General features: G+C 46.8%; 1 protein-coding gene across 8 annotated transcripts in view; it reads left to right on the top strand.

Annotated features, from left to right (window-relative positions):
* Window positions 1-23,360, top strand: part of cacna2d2a (calcium channel, voltage-dependent, alpha 2/delta subunit 2a) — a 1,382,174-nt gene that overhangs the window by 1,196,975 nt on the left and 161,839 nt on the right. For all 8 annotated transcript variants that reach the window (XM_068051351.1, XM_068051350.1, XM_068051349.1 and 5 more), the window contains one exon: window positions 3,710-3,757. In XM_068051351.1, the coding sequence (XP_067907452.1) occupies window positions 3,710-3,757 (48 nt within the window). The remainder of the gene's footprint in view (window positions 1-3,709; window positions 3,758-23,360) is intronic.

Raw genomic sequence — 23,360 nt, 5'->3', positions numbered from 1 at the left:
GTGGCTGCTGACATCAAGTTTACATAAATGAGTGGTGTCTGCCATGTGTCGAGTTATATTTAATTCTGTCACCATGTAGCTGGAAGACCCCCATCTCTCCATCCTCAATGGTCAGACATTCTGAGACCCAGCTTATCGCCAGCACCTCCTCCTCTGCAGCTAACAATGTTGCAATGACTGGAGGGCCATCTCCAGTTTTCTGCCTCTCGGTGCTCTTCTGTGCTCTCTGCTCCTGCAAGGAGAGAAAGTAGAGACTAATGAGTGTGAGAAGTGGAATGTTTTATGAGAATGGAAGGACAGCAATTGTGGAGGTTCACTTTGAGGACTGGATGTAACATAGAGGGTGAGTGCCAGTGGTACAAAAGCAAGATACTGCAGATGCTGGAAATCTGAAATAAAAACAAAAAATGCTGGAAATCAGCAGATCAGGCAGCATCTGTGGAGAGAGAAACAGAGTTAACATTTCAGGTCGATGACCTTTCATCAGAAAAGTTAGAAATGTCATAGGCTTTAAGCAAGTAAAAAGGAGGAGGGTGGAAAAAGAACAGGGAAGGTCTATGATAGAGTGGAAGACAGGAGAGATTAAATGACAGAAGATTTGGTGCTTCAGGGCTAATGGGAGTGGTAATGGGACATTAAAGAAAGAATAGATGTGTCTGGAGGAAGTGTGAATAGCAGACTGAGGAACAGCTGCCATCTGAAAGCAAAAACAAATGAGACTAAAACTGAAACCTGTAGAGAAAAAGGAAACAAAATGGTGGCAGAGATCACGGTCTAAAATTGTTGAACTCAATGTTGCGTCTGGTAGGTTGTAAAGTGCCTAATTGCAGGATGAGGTGCTGTTCCTCGAGCTTAGATTGAGTTTCATTGGAACACTGCCGGAGGCTGAGGACAGAGAGGTTAGCGTGGGAGCAAGGTGGAGAATTCAAATGACAGATGACCTGAAGCTTTGGGTCATACTTGCGGATCACATGGAGATGTTCCGCAAAGTCACCAATCTGTGTTTGGTCTCCACAGTGTACAGCAGACCACATTGTGAGCAGCAGATATACACGGCACCTTTCATGCAAGCACTAGAGATGTAACACCTGCCTTTTTACCTCCTCTCCTCTCACTGTCCAAGGTCCCAAATATTCCTTCCAGGTGAAACAGCGATGTACATGAACTTCTTTTAATTTAGTATATTGTATTCACCTCCGTTCAATCTGCAAGCGTGACCCCAAGCTTCTGATCACCTATCATTTGAATTCTCCACCTTGCTCCCATGCTGACCTCTCTGTCCTCGGCCTCCGGCAGTGCTCCAATGAAGTTCACTGTAAGCTTGAGGAACAGCACCTCATCTTTCAATTAGGCACTTTACAGCTTTCCAGACTCAAGATTGATTTCAACAATATCAGACCGTAATCTCTTTCCCCATTTTGTTTCCTGTTTCTTTGCAGGTTTCGATTTTAGTCTAATTTTCCCTTGTTTTTGCTTTCAGACAGCCCTCAGTCTGCCTTTCACACCTCCTCTGGACACATCTCATATTTCTCATCCCATTACCACTTGCTTTGGCTCTGCATCAATAACTCTTTTGTCATGTAATCTCTCCTGTCTTTCATGCTAAGACAAACCTTACTTTTTGTTCTTTTTGCACCTTCCCCCTTTTCACTTGCGTAAAACCTATTACATTCTTAACTTTTCCCAGTGCTGATGAAAGGTCATTGACCTGAAACATTGGCCGGAATTTTACATCCCCCCAAAGAGCGGGAAGGTGGCGGGGAGGGCCGAAAATGAAGCGTGAGGCTGGGGGGCCCTTTCCGACCCGCTCCCGCCTCCGCTGCCACTTTACGCAGGGCAGCAGTGGCGAAAAATGTCCCGCCTACCCCAGGCCAATCAAGGCCCTTAAGTGGCCACTTAAGGGCCTCTGCCCTCCACCACGGGGATTTTACCCGTGGCTATTCGGGCGGCCCAGGCCCAAGAAAAGACACCTGACAAAAGCAGGCAGCTCTTTGACAGCCTGGCGGGGCCCTCATGATCGGGCAACCTGTGCCTGACTGAGGGCTGCCCCCGCTGCCCCAACCACCCCCAACACCAACCACGCCCCCCACCCCCCCGCCCCCGCCCCCGTCCCCCCAATCGACCACCCTTGCCTTGCCTTGCCGGGGCCCAACCGATCAATCCCGGTGAGGCAACAAAAACCGACATCTTCTTCCCGAAGCTGGGCTGCAGTCTCCAGCAGTGGCCACTGCTTCCCGTGATGCTGCTGGGAACAAGAGATGCCAGCCTGGCAGCTCCATTAGGCGGGACTTCCTTCCTCAAGCGGGTGGAAGACCCGCCTCAGAACAATTAAAGGCCGGGGAACCGCAAAATGCGGGTCGGATCCTCAGGCCAGGCGGAAAGGTGCAAACCAGTAGGTGGATGGCTGCTGTCCGACGAGGGAAGAACCCCGGCCACTAACACTCTTTCTCTCTTCACAGATGATACCAGACCTGCTGAGTATTTCCAGCATTTTGTGTTTTTGTTTGAGTATCAGTGGTGGCTGATCAGATGACAATGTGAGGAGGTGTTGAGAAAGAGAAGGATGGGTGCACCTGCAAGATTTGTTGGTCTGAGGAGCGATGTGCAGGATAACTCTAGGGAAGGCAAATGAGGGAGTTTGCACTTGAATGTGCCATGCCACTCACCTTTCCTGCCCTGATCAGGTCATTAAAACACTTGCAGCACTGTATCGAGGAGTGAAGCACCACACTGCTGTTGCTGACCTCCTCAGTCACTTGCAAACATGCCTGCTTGTTCCCTATGGCAAACTTCTTCCTCACGTCTGTGGGGAAAAGAATCTCTCTGTCCACAGCATGACGTCCATGGTTTCATCTGAGAACCGTAGTGCAGCCTTTGGATTTTGACACGCCATCTCTCAAGTTGCTAGCTCTGTTTTGACAGTTCTAGAATGTTTCCATTCTGACCCTTGCAGGTCACTATATAGTGGAGCTGAAACAGACTGCAGCAGGTTGTCGTCATGCCTGCCCACTGTAGTTGGTCAGGAAACATGGAAGTCAGATGCAAGGCCAATCCCGAGTTAAAAGGCCACTAGTAATCACGGTGCTGAAACTCCTGGGTTCCTGACGCGCTGCCAGCCTCCCCTGCTCCAAGCATGTTGGAAAGTTAAAATTCAGTCCTTTTGCCTATGTGGCTTGAATTGAGATATGTGTGTGTGTGTGTGTGTGTGTGTGTGTGTGTGTGTGTGTGTGTGTGTGTGTGTGTGTGTGTGTGTGTGTGTGTGTGTGTGTGTGTGTGTGATTTGGGATGTACGTATCTGTGAGTGTGTGTGTTGTGGGGATGTATCTCTGTGTATATGTGTTGGGATATGTGGCTGTGTCGGTATGTATGTATCTTGGAGTATGGGTGTTACGATGAATGTGGTCCTTATACTGACACCCTGCCCTGTTATTGGACAGTGTGTGTCAGTGACACACTTTCTACTGACACCCTGCCCTGTTATAGACAGTATGTGCCTTGTCTTCCTATGATCTACTCCACTGACATTCCTTTTTTTCACGATATTACTTATTATGTCAGCATTGTTCAGGCCTGATTTAATCCTGCTGGGATTTGTTGATATGAAAGGTTGAAGCTGTTCGTTTTCAGGTGCTATGGAGCCCACTGTGATAGGAACCATGAGAATACAGCCAGTGACACACTGACTTTCTCTTCTGTTTATTTTGCACAGTGCATGCCATCTTCTGACTGCGAGATGGACTGTGACGTGAACAGTGAGGTGCGTATGGAGAGATTCTGCCTTTAAATTGTTGGTACTGTCATTGTAGCTGGAAACACACAAGTTAGGATGCAGGTAGCAGAGTTTCAGAGGAGTTCAGTTTATGCAGGTTCAGTTGGCACTTGATGTATGAAGGATGCTAACGGACAAGATTTGTACCCAGTAAGCTGATCTCATCTAGAATGGCAGTATGGATGGTTCCAGCTGGCTTTAATACCCATGGTTCAGGGGGGGGGGGAAAAATCAGGCCCTGACTGTTACCCAGTGACACCCAGTGGGTGGTGTATGTGAGGGTGTTGTTTGAACATCGTACGAAGCAGGCTTGTGATTTCTTGTGTCTAATTTTTGCATGGTTCACAACACCATCCTCTTTCAATGCTTTTCCTTCACCTTCCCACTGCGTGGAACTGCCATTGTCTAGCTCCAATGGCTTTTCTTCCCGTTCCCACATTATTACCTCCGGAGCCCCCAAGGATCAATCCTTGGCCCCCTCCTATTTCTCATCGATATGTTGCCCCTGAACTCGCACCTTTCTCTAGTTTCTCTCCCATTTTCCCTCATGCCTTCTGTGAGTTCATGTTATCCATGAGACCACCTCCTGCTCTCTCAACCCTATTCCCACTGAACTGCTGACTACCCAACTCAGGTTCAGTCCCTCTCTCCTTCAAATTTGTCATCAACGCCCTCTCCTCTAAAAACTAACAGTGAACCCCTACATCCTTGCAAACTACTACCTCCCTTTCCTCTCTAAAGTCCTTGAATGCTTTGTTGCCTCACAAATCTGTGCCTTTCTTTCCCGTAACTCCATGTCTGAATCCCTTCAATCAGGGGCCACAGCACTGAAATGGCTGTTATCAAAGTCACAAGTGACATCCCCAACCTGCCCACTTCCAGTTTTAATGGAGGTGGAACAAGGGGTGTGTAACCAACCCACTCCCGGGAGGTGGGTTGGCAATTTAAATATGATAGTGAGGCTATGTATCTCATATTTTTCCACCATTTCATCCAAATATTTAACATCCAACTTTAGTTTTCCCAGCCAAATTTCCCAAGCTTACAGGGAGGCACAGACTGTTGGATCTAGAAAGAATGTACCTTCCCACTTACCTGATGGATCCAGCACACCTGCCTCACCAACTCCCCACAATCTGACACCCAGACCCTTCTGATCTCTCTCCAACATCCCCCCTGAAGCCTCGCACATGATCCTGAAGTTCCCGACCTACAATTTCCTCCAGTCCCACAACCCTCCAAGATATCTGCGCTCCTCCAATTCTGGCCTCTTGAGCTTCCCTGATTTTCATCACTCCACCACTGGGGCCATGCCTTCAGCTGCAAAGGCCCTAAAGCTACCACTTTGACCAAGTTTTTGATCACCTGCCCTAATATTTCCTTATGTGGCTCAGTGTCAAATTTTGCTTCATTATGCTCCTGTGAACTGTCAGCGGCACATTAAGGGTACATCCTGGCAGGACAAAATCACAAATGTGGCAGTCCTTTCGAAGGCAGAGCTCCCAATCAAACAGAGTCGACTTCAGTGGATCGGACATGTCCTCAGGATGGAAAGCAGTCGCGTACATAAGGACCTTCTGTATGGTGAGGTAACCGGGGCCAGACGGCCAGTGGGGTGTCCAAAGCTCCACTTCAAGGATGCACACAGGCATGAAATGAAGGCCCTAAATGTCGACTATTGCACTTGGGAGTCACTAGCTGGTGAAAGAGGGAATTGACGACACATCCTGTGGACTGGTGTGCACTACCACGAAGACCAGTTGCCACAGCAGCCTGGCAACTGGTGCTAACGTCAAAAACAACAACTCTCCATGTCACTTGGCAGCTTCACGTGCAGCACTTGTAGCAGAGCCTGCCTCTCAAGGATTGGGCTTCACAGCCATCAACAAAGGTGCACCAAGAGAAGCCCCCCCCCCCCACTTAAATGGATTGTTTACAGCGTGTGCATCATTTTTCATAGATGGAAGGATGCCAACTCAACCTCCAACCCCCACTATGCTTCTGTGAACTGCATTGTTTTAATACATTAAAGATGCTATATAAATGCAAGTTGTTGTTGACATCATCCAAAATCACAACTGCAGGTTCCGCATGGCAACACCCAGCTCTACCTCACCATCACCCTTCTCAACCCCCGACTTTCTCCAATTTGTTACATTGCTTGTCTGACATCCAGTACTGGATGAGCAAATACTTCCTGCAGCTAAATATTGGGAAGACCGAAGCCAATGACTTTGGTTCCCACCACAAACTCCATTCCCTAGCCACCGACTCCATCCCTTTCCCTGTCAACTGTCTGAGGCGAACCAGACCATTCACAACCTTGATGAGACCTTGCTCCATCACCAAGACCTCCTTCTTGCACCTGAAGAAAAGATACTTGGAGTTATAGCACGACTTTCACAACCTAAAGTACTTTACAGCCAATGAAGTACGTCCAAAGTGTAATTACTGTTCTAATGTAGGAAACACAGTAGCCAATTTGTGCACAGCAAGGTCCCATATGCAGCAATGTGATAATGACCAGATAATCTGTTTTTTACTTATGCTGCTTGAGGAATTAATACTGGCCAGGAGACCAAGGTAACAATCCCTGCTCCCCTTCAAAATAATGCTGTTATCTCTTTCACATCCATCTGAGAAAGCTTACGGGTTCTCAGTTTAATGCCTCCCCTGAAACACAGTGGCCGGGATTTTACGGACCCCCCTGAGATGGGATCGAAGGCGTGGGGGGGCGGGGTGCATGGAGAATCACGGCGGGTGGTGGCGGAGGCGGCGGGGCGGAGGACCCGTCACCTCCCCATCACCCAGTGTTCTTCCCGGGAGCGGGATAGGCCAGTGATGGTCTACCTGCCCAGATGCAAATTGAGGCCCTTAAGTGGCCTATTAAGGGCCAATATAGGGCCTCTTCCCACAGCCACTGTGATCTTACCAGCCGCGGGGGGCCCTCTACCACGCGGGGAGGACACCTTGTAAAATGAGATGCCCTCCCTGCAAGTTGGGGGGGTGTCCCTCTTTCGTGGGCAATTTGTGACCCAGCCCATGGAGGGCCCTTACTGGGAGCCAAATTCACCCCTCAGGAACCCCTGCCCCGGACTGCAAGACCACCACCCCACCTTGCTGGGGCCTTCCAGACTGGACCCGATGAACCCACCTTACCTACCTCTTCTCCAGGTTCCAGCGCTGGTCCTGGGTCTGAGGCCTCTGCAGTACTGGTAGTGGCCACCGCTTCTGGTGGCGCTGCTGATGCTGCTGAGCTGCCGGCCCTGTGGTTGGCTAGCAACTCTCTGTGGTGGGATCCCCGTCCCTTTAAAGTCTTTAAAGTGACAGGGATCCCACCTCCTAAAACTTTGACAAAAAAGACCAGAGGACCACTCCAGGGGGGGGTGGGAGGCAGAGGCAGGGATCCCCCTCTCAACTTTTCGGCCTAGCGCCGGGATCCCCGTCTCTAGAACAAAATCCAGCCCAGCATCCCTGACAATGCAGCATTCCCTCAGTACTGCACTGGAGTGTCAGCATGGATTTAGTGCTCAAGCCTCTGGAGTGGGGCTTGAACCCAAAACCTTCTGACTCAGAGGTGACATTGCAAGCTAGTGACCCATGGCTGACACTGCCTCAGCACATTTGCTGCTGAAAGCCTTATTCATACCTTTGTTATCTCTTGACTTGACTATTTCAATGCTGTCCTGACGGGCCTCCCATCTTCCACCCAAAATACACTTGAGCTCATCCAAAACTCTGATGCCCATATTGTAACTTGCACCAAATCTCATTCACCCATGTCCTCTGTGCTCACTGACCTAGGTTGGCTACTGGTGCAGCAATGCCTCAATTTTAAACTTCTCATTCTTGTTTTCAGATCTCTCCATGGCCTCTCTCCTCCCTATCTATGTAGTCTTCCTGCCCCATGATCCTCCAAGATCTCTGCGTTCTTCCAATTCTGCCCTCTTAAGCATCCCAGATTTTAATTGCTCCACCATTGGTGGCTGTTCCATCAGCTACCGAGACCTTAAGCTCTGGAATTCCTTCCCTAAAACTCTCTGCCTCTCTCCCTCTCTCTCCTCCTTTTAAGATGTTCCTTAAAAACTACGGGCAAGATATTCATCTCCATCGCGCCACATCCAGATGTTTTGCTAGGGTGCGCAGCGCTGCCAGCTGCCTGTGGTGTGGTCAATGTGGCGACCCTCTGGAGAAGGGTGCCCGTAAGGCTGTGAATGAGTGCTACCCTGACACCAGCTGATATGAGGCTGGGATGCCAAATTTGGACTGTGCAGGTCCAGGCAACAAGTGCAACAATCACTCAGCAAACGACAAGCTTTAAGCTGCAAGATGGTCCCTGCACTAGTATTCCTTAAAGGACCAGCCGCACAAATTGCAGGTAAGGTCATTTTAAGAGCTACTGCTATTGCAAAGTGTCTGGAAGTACTCTGGAGTGTTTTTGGAGATGTTGTACTGAGTTCCTGGATTTGTTGCTGCCTCCTCATAGAGAGAGCAGAGGAGTAGGTGACCTGTCTACACAAAAGGCTGCAACAGGCACAATGGCCGTGCCTCCGGGTCTACAGCACAACAGTGAGATGGAGCAGAAGCTGTGGAGAGAGCAAGCTCTGTGCAATCTCCTCTGCCAACTGCTCCTTCCTGCTGCTTGACAGTGACAAGTGGTAGACCAGCATCTTGGTCAAGCTCGTTAGCATTCTCCTACAATCTATCCCATCGAGGTCCTCACCTGAGTCCTCTGCACCAGAACCCATCAGCGACCTTACCCTCCAATGAGCTGGCACACAAACCATCCTTTCCCACAGCCTGGCTGCAAACCACTTGTGCTCGGATGACTCGCCACCTACTGATCCCAACTCTATACTAGCCTCCAAGATACGTGCAGTTCCAGTAGCTGAGCTGGTAGCTGTGCATGTCAGATGAACTGATGGTGCCTCATCATTAGAGTTGTGCTGTTGCTTTCTCTTCCTCCTGAGACTGCAGTGGTTGGGTAGGTGGCAGTTCTTGTGCGTCCAAAACAAAAAATCAGAAGAGGAAGGTTGGCGTGAGACAGTGGGAAGCTCGAGGTCTATAGTCACGCCATCAGCATCTTTCTCATCATGCCAGATAGCAGGATAAAGATGTACTGGGAGTTGAGAAGGGGCATAAGGAAGGAATATACCGTCATCCTCAATGTTCTTAGCACTGCCGGATGCCTCAGGTCTGTTGCAGCTAGCCCATGATGCTGAGAGCCATCTCCTCCATAAGGCTCAGGAGATGCAGGTGCTCTTGATCCTGACAGTTCTGCTCTGCTCCCTTCTATTGTGTGCTACCTTGGTCTGCAAGAGAGAGGGCAGAATGTCGGTGATTGTGTCTTGCTCTGTTTGGGTGATGTGCATGCCACAGCTGACTAGCTGGAGTTTTGTGGAGGGCACCAAGAGGTGGGTGTGAGGATGGAAGCATTGGTAGGTGTGTGAAAGTAAGGTGGAGTACCTGGATATTAGGCATGAGTCCTGACTGCCCGGGGTTGCTGAAGGCTGAGTGATGGGAATATGGTGCATTGAACAGTGTGAGATTTGTGCTGTGGTGGGGAGATGTCAAGTGAAGATACATTCACTGATATTGACCACCTGCATGAGATCATTAGTCCTCTCGTGGCACTGCTACCAGATCCTCAGGCCCAGACTCCAGGAGCTGACCTCCCTGGCCACCTTCTCCCACTCCCATCTGAGGATAGGCCTTGAAGTCTTCCTGGCCTCCTGTGGAACCTCCTTCTGCCCACCTCCACCACTAATGCATGCAGCGCAGCATTCATCATCCTGTCTCTCTGCCCGAGTGTTCCATTTTCCATCTTTTAAAATCCAGCAATATTATTCTGTGCAGCTTGCCTTTATGAGGGATAGTCTGCCTTGAAGAACAGAGTGTTGGCTGCACATGTGCTATCAGCACAACACTGTTTGGCCCCCTGCTGAGCACAGCGGCAGCCGACAGCGTGAACAGGCTGTCAGCAGCCAGGAACACGTTTAGCCCCATGCTGCCATCAGGTAAATGAGGTGGGAGCACCAGGTTTGCATTCTGCCCACCCCCAACGGAACCAGCACGAACAGGCTACACTCGAGAAAAGGGGCAAGTGATTTTTTTCGCCTTATCTCTTTAACCAAGGCTTTGTCCACCTATCCTCATGCCTCATGTTATGATCCCCATGGTGACCACCAACAAACGAAAAGAATTGAATCCACCGATTGACCCCAATTTAGGAAACCAAACCAAACGGACAAGATTTCACTTTTATAAATTTTACTTTAACACTCAAACCAAAACCAACGTAAATTAGACATGAAGCAACAGACAGATCATGATCAATATATATATTACAAATTACACCCTAAATATCAGATCCAACAGAGATGGGTCTCACAGTTTCACTGGGTAGTCCACCCAGCATATATGGCAGCAATTACAGTCACACAGTTCTTCATAACTCTGAAGTGCCTCAGGTAGATTTTCAGCTCTTCAAGGATTTAACTGCTATTCTTCTTTGGATAGCAGTTCCTTCTCAACCGAACTCCACTGGTGCAGTCTTCATCACAAGGCACGCTTCTGTAGAACCTCCTCAGCTGTGCTCACGACAGTCTTGAAGGTCTGGATTTACCAGTCTTCCCTTTATCCGGGTCCTTCAGTGACAACCTGTGCACTGTATGGCCGGGTCTGGTTAGTCTTAAGTAACAGAAACAGCTCCTGGATTCAGCACTTATTTCTGCACAGTATTTCCAGCACTTTCTGTTTTTATTATCCTGGATTCAGTCTTCACTATCTTCGGCATGCCAGATCTCCAGTCCTGCCTGGTCTGCCTGATCTGGGGAGGACTCGGTCTCCTTTTACTGGTTCTAATCACACGAACACAAGAACACAAGAAATAGGAGCAGGAGTAGGCCATTCAGCCTACCCCACCATTCAATAAGATCATGGCTGATCTGTCCCAGGCCTCAACTCCTCTTTCGGGCCTGCTCCGCATAACCCTCGACTCCCCAAGATTTCAAAAATCTGTCTACCTCCTCCTTAAATACAGTTAGTTACCTAGCCTCTACAACTCTCTGGGGTAGAGAATTCCAGAGATTCACCACCCTCTGAGGGAAGAAATTCCTTTGCATCTCAGTTTTAAATGTGTGTTCCCTTATTCTGGAACTATGTCCCCTAGTTCGAGATTCCCCCACCAGTGGAAACATATTCTCAACATCTACCCTGTCAAGCCCCCTCAGAATCTTATATGTTTCAATAAGATCACCTCTCATTCTTCTAAACTCCAATGAATAAAGGCCTAACCTGTTTAGCCGTTCTTGATAAAACAACCCCTTCATCCCAGGAATCAGCCTAGTCTGAACTATCTCCAATGCTAATATATCCTTCCTTAAATACGGGGACCAAAACTGTATGCAGTACTCCAGATGTGGCCTCACCAACAGTTGTAATAAGACTTCCCTATTTTTTAAACTCTAACCCCCTGGCAATAAAGGCCAAAATTCCATTTGCTTTCCTAATTACCTGTTGCACCTGCATGCTAACTTTTTGTGTTTCCTGTATAAGAACACCCAGATTCCTCTGTACTGCAGTATTTTGTAGTCTTTCTCCATCTAAATAATAATCTGCCTTTTTATTCTTCCTGCCAAAGTGGATTACCTCACACTTTCCCACATTGAACTCCATCTGCCAAATTTTTGCCCACTCACTTAACCTATCTATATCCCTTTGCAGATTCTTTGTGTCCTCATCACAACATCCCTCCCACCTATTTTTGTATCGTCAGCAAATTTTGATACACTACACTCTATCCCTTCCTCGAAGTCATTAATATAGATAGTAAATAGTTGAGGCCCTAGGACCGATCCTTGTGGCACCCCACTAGTTACGGCTTTCTAACCTGAAAAAGACCCATTAATCCCAACTCTCTGCCTTCTGTATGTTAGCCAATCCTCAATCCATGCTAACACATTACCTCCAATACCCTGAGCTCCTATTTTGTGTATCCACCTTTTATGTGGCACCTTATCGAACGCCTTCTGAAAATCCAAATACACTACATCTACCAGTTCCCCTTTATCCACTCTGCTTGTTATATCCTCAAAGAACTTTAACAAATTTGTCAAACATGATTTCCCTTTCATAAAATCACGTTGACTCTGTTTGATTGCATTATATTTTTCTAAATGTCCTGCTATTTCTTCCTTAGTAATGGACTCTAGCATTTTCCCAATGACAGATGTTAAGCTAACTGGTCTATAGTTTCCTGCTTTCTGTCTCCCTCCTTTCTTGAATAGGGGTGTCACATTAGAGGTTTTCCAATCCACTGGTACCCTACCAGAATCCAGTGAGTTTTGGTATATTACGACCAATGCCTCCGCTATCTCTGCAGCCACTTCTTTTAAAACCCTTGGATGCAGGCCATCAGGTCCTGGCGACTTGTCTGTCTTTAGTCCCATCAGTTTGTCCAGCACCTTATCCCTCGTGATAGAGATTGTTACAAGTTCCGCCCTCTCATTTACACCTTACTCAACTATTATTGTTGGGATGTTTATAGTATCCTCCACTGTGAAGACCGATGCAAAATATTGGTTTAAATTATCTGCCATTTCCCTGTTCCCTGTTACTAATTCCCCAGTCTCATCCTCTCAGGGCCCCACACTTACTTTAGCTACTCTCTTCCTTTTTATATACCTGTAGAAGCTCTTACTGTTTGTTTTTATATTACTTGCCAATTTACTCTCATAATCAATTTTCTCTCTATTAGTTTTTTTAGTCATCCGCTGCTGGTTTCTAAAAAATTCCCAATCCTCTGGCCTACCACTAGCTTTTGCCCCTTTATACACCTTTGTTTTTGATTTGATACTCTCCCTAACTTCCTTTGTTATCCACGGGTGGTTCATCATTTTCTTCGAGTCCCTCCTTCTGACCGGAATAAATGTTTGCTGAGTGTTATGAAATATCTGCTTAAAAGTCTTCCACTGCTCTTCTACTGACTTCCCCTGTAGTCTATTTTCCCAGCACGCTTTAGTGACAGTTTTCCTGGGAATTTGAATTTGTTTTTCCATCTTCTGTTTCAGTCTTGGTTTCCATTTCTGTTTCTGTTTGAGTTTCTGTTTCAATTCTAGTTTCTCTCTGTCAGGATCTAAAAAAAGCACAAGCTTTACAACCACAGATTCTATCACACTTGCCCTGTTGGGTAAAAGAAAGCTTTAGTGTAGTAAAGTTTTATTCACAATAGTTTAGAAATACAGCAAGTTCTTAACATCATAAGCATTTTAACAAATAGCTTATTGCATACTGTACAGGTAACATTTTCATATTCCACAATTATACATATATTTACAAAATCATTAGGGCTTAACCAATAGCAAAACCCAAGTAAATGAGCCAATTATGATTCAAGCATGATAGAATTATCATAACTCAGGGCCTTTCTTCTCTTTTATGCCCCTTCTTTAAACTCTGGATAGAGCATCAGCAATTACGTTGCTGTTCCCTGCAACATGCACAATTTTCAGTGTAGGTGGCTGTAACATCAAACTCCAATGAAACAGCCGGAGGTTCTTTGTTCTGAACTTTCCTGGAAACACAAGTGGATTGTGATCAATATCAAGCAACATTTCTCCTTGACTATTGGTTTCTCCTTGACATTTCTCTATTGGTTACACATACCTCAAACTGTTGAAGAGCCAGTACAAAACTTAAAGCCTCTTTCCTGATGGTCAAGTACTTTCTTTGATGCATATTAAGTTTCCTAGAGAAGTAGCTAACAGCCATTCCATACCAGCATTATCATCTTGGAGCAGCACCACTCCTACCCCTACATCACTGACGTCGATAGCCACTTTGAATAGTTCATTAAAATCTGGGGCTGCAAGAACTGGTTCTTTTATTAAATGGGCCTTTAACTTCTCAAATGCTGTTTGACATGAATCTGACCGTTCGAACCTCACGTTCTTCTTTAGCAGATTAGTCAATAGCGTGACTACTGTGCTCAAATTAGGGACAAATTCTCCTGTAGAACCCACACATACCCAGAAATCTTAACACTTCTTTCTGTGTCTTGGTTATAGGAAAAACTATCATTGCCCGAACCTTGGCCTCTCATGGTAACACTTGACCTTGACCCACTATATGTCCTAAATAAGTGACTTTGGCCTTGGCAAACTCGGTTTGCCAGGTTAATGACAAGGTTAGCTTTGGCCAGCCTGTCAAATAGAGCTCTCAAATGCTGGGCATGATCTCTCCAAATGTCACTAAACACCAAAAGAGCATCAATGTACACTTACTCAATTCAGCAATTACCTGATTGTTCAATCTTTGAAATGTGACTGGTGCATTTTTCATGCCAAATGGCATTGGAACAACCCATCTGGTGTCACAAAAGCAGATATTTCTCTGGCTTGCTCAGGCTAGGGGACTAGTCAATATCCGTTAAGCAAATCAATTTTGCTAACAAATGCCGAGTTCCCCACCCTATCAATACAATTCTCAAGCTTTGGGATTGGATAGGAGTCTGTCTTTGTTACCACATTAATCTTTCAGTAATCTATACAGAATCTTTGAGAAGCTTCTTTTGGCACCAAAACAACAAGAGAACTGTTGAACCTTTGACTAGGTTCAATTATATCATTACTCAACATGTACTGAACCTCCTCTCTGACTTTGGCCAATTTACTGGGACTAAGTCTGTAGGGATTTTGCTTAATTGGTTTAACTTCCCCTACAAGACCTCATGAATAGCCAGAGAAACGCGACCGGGCTTATCTGTACATACCGGCTTATACTCCTTCAATAGGTCAGTTATGTCTTTCCTCTGGTGCTCAGGTAAATGTTGTAGCACCTCATCAGACCGTCTAACACCACAGGAAGTTCAGTCCAGGAGCACTCAGTCTCAGACTCATCATCTGGTGTATCACATGCACCAGTATCACCATCTACATTCTTTACCACCTACACAATCCACATGAGCTCTACTAAATGATACATCAAATGCAGGTATTGGTGTTACTGGGGCGAAGGATGTGGCTTCCCAATCATCTGACAGGCATGCCATGTCTTAGAGGTTAGCCACATCCCTGTGCAGCTTCAGCTAGTAAAAATGTAGCATTACCCAAGCCTGTATCTTTCAAATACCCAAATCACCTGCAACAGGAATCTCATGGGGAATTTTCAAAATTTCACCATATTAGCAAGGAGGGACAACATTTTGATGGATTACAGCCCAATCCTCATCAGTGGGCCTCTGGGAGGTCTCCACCTGCTCACCAGAATGTCATTCTTGACATAATAACACTCAGGGACCTTTTCAGTCTCTGCTTCACACTGTCTGAGACAGGCTTCTCAAATCAGGGTCTGCCTATTGTGCCTCAATCAAAGAGAATCTGATAAACAATTCACCATTGCTCATCTTGGAGCTTTTTAACACCAACATCTCCATCCAAATCCTTGGAAAAAGGTTTCAGCCAACAAAACACTCGAATTGTCCTCCACAACAACTGATTCCATCTCATCTTGTTTAACCCTCTGAGCCTGGGATCTAGTCACAACACAGTTTGGGTATATTCTGGGAAATTCTTCTTGTAAAACCTGAATTTCAGCAACCTCAAATGGCTTTTCCGAAACTACTGGAGACACCAATACTTTACCCCAGCCAAGTCATTTCCTAAGAAAATTTATCCCTTCAATAGGAAAACTAGAAACGACACCGAAGTTCACAGAACCAGTGACCAAGTCACATTTTAAATTAATCCTATATAAAGGAACCCATAGGTTCTATCTATCCCTTCAATTAACGCGTTCACATTCAGCAATTTATCGGGGAAAAAATTAATGTCACCTTCCAACATCAATGACTGTGCCGTCCCTGTATCTCTAAGGATGACAATCGACTTACCTGCTTCATCAGACAACTGTGGGGATACCTCACCCTCGAACAGAAAACTTCTATAGTTCTCTGCAATCTGATTCACGATCAGTGAATGTGGGAGAAACTACCTGCTTGACATGAACGTCACCCTTCGGCTGTACATATACAATGGGCTTGTTTTTCCACTTCCAACACTCAGCCTTCACATGTCCTTTCTTATCGCATCAGGGAGCCCTAGCAAAACTGGAGTAGATAGAAATCAGGGGGAAAGCCCTCCATTGGTTGGAGTCATACCTAGCGCAAAGGAAGATGGTTGTGGTTGTTGGAGGTCAGTCATCTCAGCTCTAGGACATCACTGCAGGAGTTCCTCAGGGTAGTGTCCTAGGCCCAACCATCTTCAGCTGTTTCATCATTGACCTTCCTTCAATCAAAAGGTCAGAAGTGAGGATGTTCGCTGATGATTGCACAATGTTCAGCACCATTCACGACTTTTCAAAAACTGAAGCAGTCCATGTAAAACTGCAGAAAGACCTGGACAATATCCAGGCTTGGGCTGATAAGTGGCAAGTAACATTTGCGTCACACAAATGCCAGACAATGACCATCTCCAGCAAGAGAGAATCTAACCACCTCCCATTCAATGGCATTACGAACACTGAATCACTCACTGTCAACATCCTGGAGGTTACCATTGACCAGAAACTGAACTGGAGCAGCCATATAAATACCATGGCTACAAGAGCAGGTCAGAGGCTAGAAATCCTACAGCGAGTAACTCACCTCTTGACTCTCCAAAGTCTGTCCACCATCTACAAGGCACAAGTCAGGAGTGTGATGGAATACTCTGCACTTGCCTGGATGGGTGCAGCTCCAACAACACTCAAGAAGCTCGACACCATCCAGGACAAAGCCGCTCACTTGTTGGCACCCCATGTACAAACATTCACTCCCTCTGATGCACAGTGGCAGCAGTGTGTATCATCTACAAGATGCACTGTAGCAATGCACCAAGGCTGCTTAGACAACACCTTCCAAACCCGCGACTTCTACCATCTAGAAGGACAAGGGCAGCAGATGTATGGGAACACCACCACCTGCATGTTCCCCTCCAGACCACACGCCATCCTGACTTGGAACTATATTGCCGTTCCTTCACTGTTGCTGGGCCAAAATCCTGGAACTCCCTTCCTAACAGCACTGTAGGTGTTCCCCACATGGACTGCAGCAGTTCAAAAAGGCAGCTCACCACCACCTTCTCAATGGCAATTAGGGATGGGCAATAAATGCTGTCCTAGCCAATGATGCCCACATCCCATGAATGAATAATAACAAAATTAGGAAACCAAACCAACACACAAGCTTTCACTTTCATAACTTTAACACTCAAAACAAAACCAAGATAAATTAAACATGAAACAACAGACAGATTATGATCAATATATATATTATAAATGACACCTTAACTAGATGGGTCTCGCAGTTTCACTGGACAGTCCACCCAGCATATAAGGCAACAATTACAGTCACACAGTTCTTCACAACTCTGAAATTCCTCAGGTAGATTTTCAGCTCCCTACTTCAAGGAGTTAGCCACTGTTCTCCTTCTGACAGAAGTTCCCTCTCAATCTGAACTCCACTGGTGTGGTCTTCACCACAAGGCACACATCTCCAGAACCTCCTCAGCTCTGCTCACGACAGTCCTGAAAGTGTGGATTTACCAATCTTTCCTTTATCCGAATCCTTCAGTAACAACCTGTGCCCTGTATGGCTGGATCTGGTTAGTCAGCTACTTTAAGTAATAGAAATAGCTCCTGGATTCAGTCTTCACTTTCTTCTGCTTGCAGGCACTCCACTCCTGCCTGATCCTCCTGATCCGCCTTGTCTGCTTGATCTGGGGAGGACTCTGTTGTCTTTTATCGGGTTCTAATCAGTGTTAGTTTCTCTGGAAACCAGAAGTTGATTTTCCTTCTTCTGTTTCTGTTTCACTTTTGGTTTCTGTTTCAATTCTTGTTTCTGTTTCAAATTCTAGTTTCCTCTCAGTTAGGGTCTAAAAAAAAGCTTTGCAACCACGGATTCCATCACACTCCTTATGTGGGTTGGTGCCAAAATGTTTGCTTGATAATGCCCTGTGAATCACCATGGGAAACGTTACTATGCTATGGGTGCTGTATACATGCAATTTGTTGTTGTTATTGTTGATTGTCCACTGAATACTGACTTCATTTTGGCCATTTCTTTATTGATTTCTACACACTTGGTTCCGTCAGCTGCGGGACTTCCATTTCTCCCACCAATTGAAAAAGAGGATGACGATGAGAAAGAGCAAGACAGGGATGTCATGCTGGTGATGCCTAATGAGAGGCCCACTGCAGACTCTCCTGTCCCCACTGGTAACTCCATACAGATTGCTGACTTTCTACTTTCAGTTAAACAGTGCTTAGGGCAACTGTGCTTCACAATAGAATCCATTAATGATTCATGTTTCAGGATTCAACTTGGCCCACAGTTCACTCCCACCACAGGCCACAGCAGTGGCTGTAAAGGCCACAGTCTCCCTCAATCTCTATGCAGCAGGGTTATTCCAGACTGGCACTGGAGTTATCAGTAACATTTGGCAATCAGCTTTGTAAAGATATGTAAAACAAGTCACTGAAGCATTTTTTACTCAACTAAGTCAGTGTATTACCTCTGCATGGACAACTATTAGCTACAAGAACAAGGTGCAGCAGTCACACCAAGTGACAGGATTCCCAGGATCCAAGGTGTCATAAATTGTACTCATGTGTCTTTTTTTTTATTCATTCATGGGATGTGGGCATCGCTGGCCAGGCCAGCATTTATTGCCCATCCCTAATTGCCCTTGAGAAGGTGGCGGTGAGCTGCCTTGTTGAGCTGCTGTAGTCCATGTGGGGTAGGTACACCCACATTGCTAGCAGTTAGATACAACTGAGTGGCTTGCTAGGCCATTTCAGAGGGCATGTAAGAGTCAACCACATTGCTGTGGGTCTGGAGTCACATGTAGGCTAGACCAGGTAAGGACAGCAGATTTCCTTCCCTAAAGGGCATTAGTGAACCAGATGGGTTTTTACAACAATTTTTAGTTTAGTTTAGAGATACAGCACTGAAACAGGCCCTTCGGCCCACCGAGTCTGTGCCGACCATCAACCACCCATTTATACTAATCCTACACTAATCCCATATTCCTATCACATCCCCACCTGTCCCTATATATTTCCCTACCACCTACCTATACTAGGGGCAATTTATAATGGCCAATTAACCTATCAACCTGCAAGTCTTTGGTATGTGGGAGGAAACCGGAGCACCCGGAGGAAACCCACGCAGACACAGGGAGAACTTGCAAACTCCGCACAGGCAGTACCCAGAATCGAACCCGGGTCCCTGAAGCTGTGAGGCTGCGGTGCTAACCACTGCGCCACTGTGCCGCCCCAATTGACAATGGTTTCATGGCCATCATTAGACTAGTTTTTAATTCCAGATTTATTAATTGAATTCAAATTCCACCTTCTGCTGTGGTGGGATTTGAACCCATGTCCCTGGAGCAATACCCTGGGTTTCTGGGTTACTAGTCTAGTGACTGCGAGCTCGCCACTGGTATCAGACCCACCGGCCGTCCATGTCTCCGCTTTAAAGACGTCTGAAAACGCGACATGAATCCTGTGACATTGATCACAAGTCGTGGGAGTCAGTTGCCAGCGTTCGCCAGAGCTGGCGGGCAGCCATAAAGGCAGGGCTAAAGTGTGGCGAGTCGAAGAGACTTAGCAGTTGGCAGGAAAAAAGACAGAGGCGAAAGGGGAGAGCCAACTGTGTAACAGCCCCGACAAACAAATTTTTCTGCAGCACCTGTGGAAGAGCCTGTCACTCTAGAATTGGCCTTTATAGCCACTCCAGGCGCTGCTCCACACACCACTGACCACCTCCAGGCGCTTACCCATTGTCTCTCGAGATAAGGAGGCCAAAGAAAAAAAACGTCTAGTGACAATACCACTACGCTACTGCCTCCACCGTCTATGCCATCAACTGATTCAGTCAGAAAGGATGAGGGGGAAAAGTCTAAAAATTAGAGCCAGACCTTTCAGTAGTGAAATTAGGAAACACTTCATCACACAAAGGGTTAAACATAGGAGCATAGGAATAGGAGTAGGTCATTTAGTCCCTCGAACCTGTTCCACCATTCAATGAGATCATAGATGATCTGCGACCTAACTCCATATATCTGCCTTTGCCCATCCCTTAATGCCTTTTGTTCACAAATATCTATCAATCTCAGATTTAAAACAATTAATTTGTCATCAATTGCTGTTTGCAGAAGAGGGTTCCAAACTTCTGCCACCCTTTGTGAGTAGAAGTGTTTTCTAATTTCACTAGTGAATGGTCTGTTCTAATTTTTAGACTATTCCCCTAGTCCAATATTCCCAACTCGGGGAAACAATTACTCTCTACCCTACCTGCCCCGTTTACATTTCAAGAACTTCGATCAAATCAGCCCTTAACCATCTAAATTCCAGGGAACACAACTCTAGTTTGTGTAATCTCTCCTCATAATTTTTCCCTAGGAGTCCATGTATCATTCTGGTAAATCTAAATTGCACTCCTGCACTCCCTCCAATGCTAACATATCCTTCTTAAGGTGTAGCATCCAGAACTGCTCACAATCCTCCAGGTGTGGTGTAACCAGGGCTTTGTATAGCTGAAACATGACCTCTACCCCTTGCTTTCTCATCCTCTAGACATAAAGGCTGACATTCCATTCGCCTTTTCAATTATTTTCTCTACCTGTTCATGAGATTGTAATGATCTGTGTACCTACAACACAAAGTCTCTTCTGACTTTCCTTGTTTCTCGCTTTTAACCATTTAGAAACTACCTTGTTCTATCCTTTTTATGTCCAAAGTGGATGATCTCACCTTTGTCTACAGTGAAATCCATTTGCCACGGTTTTGTCCATTCTCTTAATCTATCACTATCTCTTTGCAATTTATGCATCATCCTCACTGCTTTCAATGCCACCTATCTTTGTGTTATCAGCCAATTTGAATATGTGGCTTTCTATCCTGCCATCTAAGTCATTAATAAATAAAGTGAAAAGTTGAGGCCTCAACACAGATCCTTGCGGCACACCATTAGTCACAGCCTGCCAAATAAAGTACTAGCCCATTATCCCTACTCTCTGTCTCCTGCCCTCAACCAATTTCCTAATAATTTCCTTTCAACTCCATTTGCTTCATCTTTAGCTAACAATCTCTTATAAGGGACTTTATCAAATGCCTTCTAAAATCCATATAAATAACACCTATAGACATTCCCTTGTACACTACTTTAGTCATCGCTTCAAACAATTCAATCATGTTTGTCTATGGCTTGCCTTGCATTAATTTCCCAACAGGTGTTAGGCTAACAGGTCTATAATTCCCTGGTTTCTCTCTCACCTTTCTTAAGTAGAGGAGTGACATGTGCAATTTTACAATCTAAATGAATAGTTCTTTAATAAGACCGCAATTGTTGACAACGTGATCGGTAGGTGGCGCTGTTTTGGCACATGCGCAAATACAGCATGTGCCACGAAAACGTCACAGCTTGCGACTGTAGCAGCTGCCAGGACTAAAGATGGCGCTGCTCAAAGAATCACAGAGATGAAACCTGACAAACACGTGGCAGAATACAATGGCCGGAGTGAGAGAGTGGAGCGGGCCGGGGAGATCAGCGCGGGGGCCGGGGAGAGCAGCGCGGGGGCCGGGGAGAGCAGCGCGGGGAGACCAGCGGTAGCGGTGCCGGGGGGCGAGGGAGAGGGAGGGGGGGGGGGAGAAAGAGGGAGAGGGAGGGGGGAGAAAGAGGGAGGGGGGAGAAAGAGGGAGGGGGGGAGAAAGAGGGAGAGGGGGAGAAAGAGGGAGAGGGAGGGGGGGAGAAAGAGGGAGAGGGGGAGAAAGAGGGAGGGGGGAGAAAGAGGGAGAGGGAGGGGTAAGGAAGGGGGGAGGGGGAGAAAGAGGGAGAGGGAGGGGAAGAGGGAGAGGGAGGGGGGGAGAAAGAGGGAGAGGAGGAGAAAGAGGGAGGAGGGGGAGAAAGAGGGAGGAGGGGGAGAAAGAGGGAGGGGAGAAAGAGGGAGGGGGGAGAAAGAGGGAGAGGGGGAGAAAGAGGGAGAGGGGGGAGAAAGAGGGAGGGGGGAGAAAGGGAGAGGGAGGGGTAAGGAAGGGGGGAGGGGGAGAAAGAGGGAGGGGGAGGAGGGAGAGGGAGTGGGGGAGAAAGAGGGAGGGGGGAGAAAGAGGGAGGGGGGAGAAAGAGGGAGTGGGGGAGAAAGAGGGAGAGGGAGAGAAAGAGGGAGGGGGGGAGAAAGAGGGAGAGGGAGGGGTAAGGAAGGGGGGAGGGAGAGAGCTGGGGGGAGAGGGAGGAAGGGGAGAGAGTGGGGGGGGGGGGGAGCAGCGGAACGGAAGAGGAGTGCCTTTTTCTGTGCATGCGCCATAAACACAACAGCAAAAGACGTACTGGCCAGTCCCTGGACCCGGTGACACCAAGGTCTTCGCACGCTCGCTCCCCGCGGCTCTCTACGGCCTCTCGCTTCCGGCCCTCTCCATTCAGCCGTTCCCTCCAGCTGCGGATGTCCAATCCAGTTGCTTTCTCCCCTACCCAGTTGCTTTCTCTACTTCTCCACAGTACTTCAGGCATTGCAACTGTTTGGTCCCTGCATTTTGCATGCTCCCTCTCCCCACCCCTCCCCGCTCTCCCCACCCCTCCCCACCCCTCCCCCTCTTCACCCACCCCTCCCTCTACCCCCCCACCATAGTTGAATATCTGAAGTGCAGTTGCAAAGTCGGGGAAATAGCATGCAAAACAAAACCTCAACAATTCTGGGTTTAATTATTGAAAAGTTTTATTAAGTTCATTAAGTATCCGAGGAACTGCTGTGCATGGATACATGAGTGTTGTGTCCAGCATTCCCGTTGGCCAGACAGGCCGAGTTTCTGCTATGCACAGCTAAAGAGATTGTTCCTGGAGAGCCTTGTGGTGAATAAACGCTTGGCTCTCTATTCCACTACTGTATTGTCCATGTGAAGAAGGCAAAGTCACAAGAGTCTGAGCTCAGTCTATTCTTGGTGAATGTTCCCCAAGCGCATCCCAATGTGCATTCCCAATTCATCCATAAATGCAATGTTCCTTTCCACATCGTGATGAGCTCCGCAGCATGATCTAGTTGCCTTCGTTGCTTGAATGCTGACCTTAAGTCTCAAGGATTGTTTTCTCGACGGCATGTTTTACATGAAAAGAAATAAAGCAAATCAGAGTCAGAGCTTGCCTCCCTCCATCCACTGAAATTACTGTTGTGCACACCTTTTTAAGTTCTGCAATGAAGGCACCAATTGATAACGTCGCCAATGAAGCACTTATTACCCACCTCAGATGCAGGAATCATCACATCCTTGCGTCCTCTCCCGCACTGCCTCCTTTGCTTGAATGCCGTCCTTAAGTGTCAAGGATTGTTTTCTCAAGGGCACGTTTTACATGAAAGAAAATAAGGAAAGAACATCAGTGTCAGAGCTTCCCTCCCTCCAATGAAATTGCTGTTGAGCATGCTTTGTGTTCTGCGGTAAAGGCATGTACTGATAACACCACCAATGAATCACTTAGTACCCACTTCAGCTGTAGGAGGCAGGATGATGTTACTGCCCCTATCTCGTGATGGTTCAATGCTGCTCTCAGGGAAAACATGAATGA

Source organism: Heterodontus francisci, chromosome 19 (assembly GCF_036365525.1).
Source record: "Heterodontus francisci isolate sHetFra1 chromosome 19, sHetFra1.hap1, whole genome shotgun sequence".
NCBI lineage: Eukaryota > Metazoa > Chordata > Chondrichthyes > Heterodontiformes > Heterodontidae > Heterodontus > Heterodontus francisci.
Note: the sequence above shows the minus strand (reverse complement) of the source record. Positions and strands in the feature narration are given on the sequence as shown.